Below are 7,398 nucleotides of genomic sequence, written 5' to 3'. Positions count from 1 at the left end.
AAATTGACTTAAGGGCAGTTAACAACAACAACCTGAAGTGGGGGTACCAGTATTGTCACAAGACAATGTGAAATGTTATGTGTGTTAATTTGTGATCTGCTTAATAAAATGGGCCCAGTCTTTTGCTCCCCATCTGCTTCACTTCAAAATATATCATCCTTTAAAATCAACGACTGTTGTTCATGGCATCCACATTATATTACATAGTCCAGAGCTGATCTGATGGCTCAAGTCAAAGTAGATAAGAATCCAAAACCTCTGGCTACCACAGAGAACTTTTTTTTGGGAAATCGTTTGTTGTTGTTGTTGTTGTGTGCCTTCAAGTTATTTCTGACTTATGGTGATCCTACAGTGACCCTATTATGGGGTTTTCCTGACAAGATTTGTTCAGAGGAGGTTTGCCATTGCCTTCCCCTGAGGCTGACAGTGTGTGACTTGCCCAAGGTTACTTAGTGGGTTTCATGGCCAAGTTGGGAATCAAAGCCTGGTCTCCACAGTCGCAACCATTACACCACGGGGGCTCTTGGAAATCCATGCAGTTTGTACATTAAAAGGAGAGTCCATCTGGTGAATAAGGGAGACAGAGGCCTGTTACAGACAGGCCAAAATAAAGCTGCTTCGAGTCACTTTGGAGGTATGGTATTTCAATGATGCATGAGTCCTAAGAGTCCAAAAGCCACACCAAAGCTGCACTCCAGTCCTTAGGACCAGAGCGTGGCTTTGGTGCGGCTTTTGGACTCTTAGGACGCATGCATCATTGAAATACCATACCTCCAAAGTGATTCGAAGCAGCTTTATTTTGGCCTGTCTGTAACAGGCCAGAGATACTTAACTAGAAAGGAATTTAAATAAAAGTATTAGGAAATCCTAATTCTTTCATTCATATTTCTTTCCAGTTAAGTTTCTCCATCCTCACTGCATAAATAATTCAGTTTGACATCACTTTAACTGTGAAGAAGGCTCAATGCTATGGAATTCTGGGATTTGTAGTTTTGTGAGATATTTAGCCTTCTCTGAGAGCTCTGGTGCCGCCACAAAATACAGTTCCCAGAATTCCATAGTACTGAGCCATTGCAATTAAAGTGGTGTCAAACTGCATTATTTCAGCAGTGCAGATGTAGTGCTTGAGTCTCCTTTTAATGCACAAATTACATGAAGCCTTGATGTTAGGTTTTGTTGTGTCCAGAAGGATTGATTCTGTTTTCCTTGGAACAGAACTGAATCAGGAGTTTGACACTAGTGGATGGTGAAAAGAAGGATGGTAATAGAAAGGCAGTCTCCCTCTGTTGGAAAAAATGACAGGTTTGCTTGAAGAATGACTTGGCTTTAGAAGACAGAACATATATTCGGAATTATGAATTCTCTTTCACGTATTTAGACACTGTCTAATGTGCTGAACATAGTATAAATATATAATGTGTTGTTTTTGTAATTAGGTTTAATTGATTATAATTTCATTATGGTTTAACTGCTTTTAACTTTGACATGCTGTTAATTTTTAACTATGTTTGTTCTAACTGTTGTAAACTATCTTGAGTCCCAAGCTGGAAAAAAACAGGACATAAATAAATAAACAAACAAGCTAATATGTCAGATACAGATAAAATCAATAACAAAACAGACTGAATAACATATATATACAGTTTGATCTTCATTAGCAAATCAAATAAAAAGAAAGAAAGGCTCCTCCATGCCATAATGTGTTTGAGATTAGGACTTTGAAAATAACTTCTAAAACTCTCTCTGAATGTCAAAGCAGAACAACATTGATGTTTTGCTTCCAGAAAATGAACTGGATAACTATTATAAGCAAGACCTGTCCAACTGAAGTTTTGATAATGGAAGTCAAGTGAGAGTAGTGGAGGATTTACACCATTATTTCACTTCTCTGTGTACAAGGAAATATAGGGACCCATTCCTTCAAGTAGAGATGTTAGTTTGTGCCAGGGAAAAACAGAATATCCAGCAGAAAGCTGCCTGAGCAATATTACAGAAAAGGCTTGTTTTAATGTGTATGGAAGAAATATGTTTTATTTGTGACCTCTTTGTTTTATGATTTCTGTCTTACAATATGCTTGTTCTGTTTGATTTGTTGGTTTTTGCCCAAAAACTTTATAGTGACATAATAAAGGTAATGAACTGTTCATCTCAGAGACAAAGTCAGAAATTGTTCTTACCAACTACTGTTCCCCATAATTCAATTCTTTCATGCCAGCCAATAATAGCAAATGCAGAACAGATTTATTATAATGCTCTTGTCTGTGAAAGAAGACACAGGGAGCTTGTATTTATGGAGGAGAATCCACAAGTACACCCATAACTTTCACTGCTTCCTCCCTCTGGGCTGTAGCTGCATGCCATCCAAGAGTAGCTTGCCAGAATCTTTAACAAGCAATCAATTAGTAATTCATAGATTCAGTCAGTGTTCCTTCCACCCATGTCTGTCAAACATTATAAAGAAAATAAGGGCAATAAAGAAGGCAGTGTCTCTGATGGGGAAGGCACAAGCCCTGACTGCAAGAAGACATGTGAAGCACGGCAACTTGAGGCGTTTCCCATTCCATACCAAGGACAGAGTCTGGAAATGAAACAAGACCCAGGCTCCAATAAAGTGGATTCTTTCCAAGCACTTGAGAAGCTTCAGACAGCTGCAGCTAGGATGGGAAGTTTCGGAGTCTGGAGTGAAACAGGAAAACGCAAAACCAAAACCACTTCTCACCTAGAACTAAGCTGAATGTACTTGTCCAATGAGCTTAAAGGAAGTAAACAAAACAACTGAGCTCTCATGGAAGAACTGCTCAGATGACTTGATGTATGAAGATGATCTATTTTTTAGCAGTGCCAAGCGCACAGAAGATCCTGTAGAAACAAGCACAGCAACAAAGTACATTTTGGAGCATCAAGACAGCTTGGAACAAGGCCAGATGAACAACTGTAAAGAAGGTCCCAACAATGGCATCTCAGCAAGCCAAAGTTCCTTGCACTGCCACTTTGTCAGTCTAAAGCAGCAGATGGCCCGGCAGAAGGCAGAGTACGAAGCTAGGATTTTAAGGTAAAAATTCAGCTGATGAAATGCCTATGACCGTTTTCCCACTTCGGGTTGCTAGCTACGGCAATGGAAAGGCAAGGACTTAATACTGACTTAACTACTAGGTATACCATAGATTGATTTGAGTTAAATGGGCAAATTGGCACTGAAAACCCACTAAAATAACTACAGTTGGTCCTTGATATCTCCTGGGGTTTGGTTCCAGGAATCCCCATGGATGCCAAAATCTGTGGATGCTCAAGTCCTATTAAATACAATGGCACAGTAAAATGGTGCCCCTTATATAAAATGGAAAATTAAAGTTTGCTGTTTGGAATTTATATTTAAAAAAAAAATATTTCAAGCCATGGATGCTTGAATCCATGGATAAAAAATCTGTGGATAAGGAGTGCCAACTGTATGGTATATACATTGACTATTTTCCCTAGTTTTAACTATGACTTTTAAAGGTTCGGTTAGAGTGACCAAATTTTACCCTTTAAAGCCAGAGTTATGATTAAGATTTCCTCCAGAAAGAACCGAACAAGAAAAATGTCATCTATAATTCCCATGCACTGAATGCAAGTTTGAGAGGGTTGGTTGACCAGATGTAAAACAGCAGCAGAAGCAGGATATTATTATTAGATTTTCACTACTCTTCATCTGCTTAAAACTCACTGCTTTCTGCAGTAAGAGGTGGAGTACTAGTGACATGCCCAATGTACCCTTGCAGTGTTCAAGTTGGACAAGAAATCAATGTACAGTATGACAATGGTGACTGCAAAAGCAATAAGCATACTGGATACAGATATCAAACTAGTGGCTTGGATTATCACATGTCTGGAGGGCATACATATACTTCACCAGGTTGGGTTTCCTATTTCATTAGTTAGCACTTCAAATGAAAGTACTTGTAATGCCACATTTTCTCAGAAATAACTGTATCTCACAATAAAGACAAGGAAAGGACTGCAAAGTGGAAAACTACCACTGTCTGTTTTTATGCCAACAGCCTGGAGCAACAGAATAAAGAATTACAGTTAGAGATTAAGGATCTGCATTCAAAACTGGGTCAGCAACGGAAGTGGTATCGTTTAGTGGAAATTAAAATGCGCAATGCAGAGAGGGCACATGAAGATGCAGAGAGAAGGAATGAAACGCTTCAGAAGGAAATGGAAGAATTTTTTGATACTTTTGGAGAACTGGCAAATGAAATAAAGACACCAGAACAAGTTGCCCAAAATGTTTAGGTGCTAGTTGGTCTGGAAATAAAATAATGCCTTCTAATTGTAATTCAAAAGCAAGAGGTAAAAATCTTGAACTTTTTCTTTTTAGAGCAACATAATCAGAGCATTATAAAAATTCTTCTTGCTTTTATTTTAGATATGAAATAGTTAACTATTTCATTTTAACCAGCCATTGCTTAAGATGCATAGTGTTTGTAGAAATTGGGATTATTCACTGCAATGATGTAGGTTTTCAGGATGAAGATGCTTTAGGAAAGAGGGAAGACATGTAATATGGGAGGAAGAATTAGAATGCAGCAGATTTTAGAAAAATAGCAAATGCCAAGGGATGTTAGAAAAAAGAGGTATAGGAAAGAAGACAAAGTTGTAGCATCTCTCACTCTGGGGACTCACTAAAAGAAAAAAGTAGAAGACAGAATGCTGGGAATGACTTTGAAAAGGGAAATCAGTTTCTAGGCTTTTGCAATTCATTTAACATATTACACGAGGTACAATAAGACAGTTAAACAGACTATATATGTGATTCATTACTGATACAGATGCACTGGCCAATCTTGAAGTAGTCATAGTATGCTGGAAACACTGGAAAAGAGGGAGAATGAAGATACATTTTCAAAATGGTGAGGCTACTATTCAAAGTTATATTCAGACTAAGAAGGGAGACAGTCATCAAACCCAGACCACCTATTTTTAAAAAATATTGTAACGTTGAAACCAAAACAGGTTAAAACAATGGGTGAATAGATTTAGGAAGAGAGCAATAAAGATACCTTTGTTCAAGTGGATGGATTTTTAAAAAAAATAATATATTTATCTAATTAAGAAAAAGAAGAGAAAAATACTGAAAACTCTGTGAGGCTTTAACTGAGCTCCAAAGAAGATTTCTCCTGTACTCTCTAGAAGGTTAAGAGGTGATATGATAGCCCTGTTTCAATATTTGAAGGGATGTCTTATTGAGGAGGGAGCAAGCTTGTTTTCTGCGGCTCCAGAGACTAGGACCTGGAGCAATGGATGCAAGCTACAGGAAAAGAGATTCCTCCTCAACATTAGGAGGAACTTCCTGACAGTAATGGCTGTTCGACAGTGGAACAAACTCCCTCGGAGTGTAGTGGAGTCTCTTTCTTTGGAGGTCTTTAAGCAGAGGCTGGATGGCCATCTGTCGGGGATGCTTTGATTGGGAGTTCCTGCATGGCATGGAGTTGGACTGGATGGCCCTTGCGGTCTCTTCCAACTCTACGATTCTATGATTCTATGAATTCTTTCATTACAAACAAATGGGCTGGACAGCTTCCCTGCATTGACATGCCAGATGTAATTGGCACAGCAACACTGCCATCCACTCATTTTCTCGACATGCCTCAGAATATCAGATCCTCAAACTATAGGTTTATAACCCCTTCCGTCATGATGTCCAAACATGGAAATCTCCTTTGTGGAGAATGGAGCACAGTGCAGTTTTTATTTGACAATAAGTACAGCTTAGTGCACTGCGAGACTTAAAAAGGTGAGAGATGGTTCTCTTTATTAGCTGGGTTTACTGATCAGTTTCAGTACTTTCATTAATTTTATAAGAAAGAGATGGAAACATTTGTTAACTAGCTTATTTCTAAAGTGAAAGTATATTTCAGTTAATGAAGTAGATGTGTTCCTGGGCATTACTTCTTTAACAGAAAATTTGGTACCAGAGGCAGAAATAACATGGAAAGAATAGGAGTGATTTCTATTCCACAAAATAGAAGAACAGTTTGGCATGTTTTAGCAATTTTTAAAATTCAAAACAATATGCCCACAGAAAAAGAAATAACCAGGCCAGGTGAAACTTGCATATACGTTAATTAAAACATTTTGAATCTTCTAGAGTCCATTTGAAAGCTTCTTTCAAAATGCAGCTAGGGACGCATGTAAATTCCACTTTTCTTATGATTTCTGTTTTGGTGCCTAAACCAGTGGACTCCCTGCCCAGGATGTCACCTGGTGCGCGGGTCAGGGCTTCCAGGAGTGGGCCAAAAGGGCACTCTCCTCATCTCGCTGCTGTGGTGCATAGAATGGTGCCCTCCGCCAGTGACACCACTGGGCTAAACCACTTCTTTCTTTCTTTCTGTCTTTCTTTTTAATATGATGGGGGGTAGCTGGTTAGGCAATGTTAGCTGGTCTCTTCTTTCCTCTATTTGGTTATTCATACATGCTCAGTAAGGGATTCTGGAGGCACATATAGCAACACCCAAACTGTATCAACACTGCAGAAATAATCCAGGTTGACACCACTTTAACTACCATGGCTCAATGCTATGGAATTCTGGGAACTATAGTTTCTTGAGATATTTAGCCTGCTCTGGTGCTTCAACAAACTACATTTCCCAGAATTTTGCAGAACTGAGCCATGGCAGTTAAACCTGGATTATTTCTGCAATGTGGATGCAGACTAGGATAGTATAGAATCCTACTCTTTCTCACTGCTGCAATCCTACACCAAAAGTCTGTGTTTCTCCATCCCTCCTTCATTTTTGAAATGAGTCCGCTAAAATACTTTCACCTAGACAGAGGATGAGGAAGAAAAGGGCATTGGGCAAGTGTAAAAAGACTTTTGAAAAAGGAACATCACTGTCAGAGGCTTTTAAAACTAAGTTATCAATAGAAAAAAAGACAGAGTAGGGAGGAATGGCAGTCCCTCAAGAAACAAAAGAAAGTATGGCAGTAACCCAGCTTTACAAGGAAGTCTGAAGCTGTCAATATGACACAGGTTGGGATGATGTATCCTAAAAACAGCTTCATCTTATATGGAGAACTATCCAAGGAAAAAAGGAGGCATTTTGTATAACAGAGCTCATCTACATAGCATGAAGCTTAGTACAAAACAAGTTTTCCCAGAATTTTCTTTTTTCATTACTTTCCAGCTAGATTCTGAGCATGTTGAAAAATAAATGTCAAGGCTCACAGGATTAAGGATTTTTCTTGAGTTCAAAGGTCTGTTCTTTTCCTACTATGTTTGACATATATTGATCTATTTTCTGGAATGACTAAATATTTTCCATTTTGTAATAAACTTGCATTTTGCTGATCTCTGTGTAATGAGAAATTTTGCCACAGCCCCCCCCCCAAAAAAAATGCTTCATGCTATTCTCC

General features: G+C 38.6%; 1 protein-coding gene across 1 annotated transcript; it reads left to right on the top strand.

Moving 5' to 3' along the window:
* Window positions 1–2,747: 2,747 nt before the first annotated feature.
* Window positions 2,748–4,278, top strand: LOC149321823 (rho GTPase-activating protein 24-like). Its single transcript, XM_089517776.1, has 2 exons — window positions 2,748–3,052; window positions 4,041–4,278. The coding sequence occupies exons 1-2, from the start codon at window positions 2,748–2,750 to the stop codon at window positions 4,276–4,278; spliced, it is 543 nt and encodes a 180-aa protein (XP_089373902.1).
* Window positions 4,279–7,398: the final 3,120 nt, after the last annotated feature.

This window comes from Sceloporus occidentalis, unplaced genomic scaffold, assembly GCF_023333645.1.
Source record: "Sceloporus occidentalis isolate IW3139 unplaced genomic scaffold, rSceOcc1.0.p SCAF_1, whole genome shotgun sequence".
NCBI classification, from domain to species: domain Eukaryota; kingdom Metazoa; phylum Chordata; class Lepidosauria; order Squamata; family Phrynosomatidae; genus Sceloporus; species Sceloporus occidentalis.
Note: the sequence above shows the minus strand (reverse complement) of the source record. Positions and strands in the feature narration are given on the sequence as shown.

Bases quoted from the DNA above. Each gene is read 5' to 3' on its own strand.
- LOC149321823 (XM_089517776.1), top strand. From the start codon at position 2,748: ATGAGCTTAAAGGAAGTAAACAAAACAACTGAGCTCTCATGGAAGAAC. The intron at 3,053-4,040 runs GTAAAAATTCAG...TTATGCCAACAG, and splicing joins TACGAAGCTAGGATTTTAAG to CCTGGAGCAACAGAATAAAG.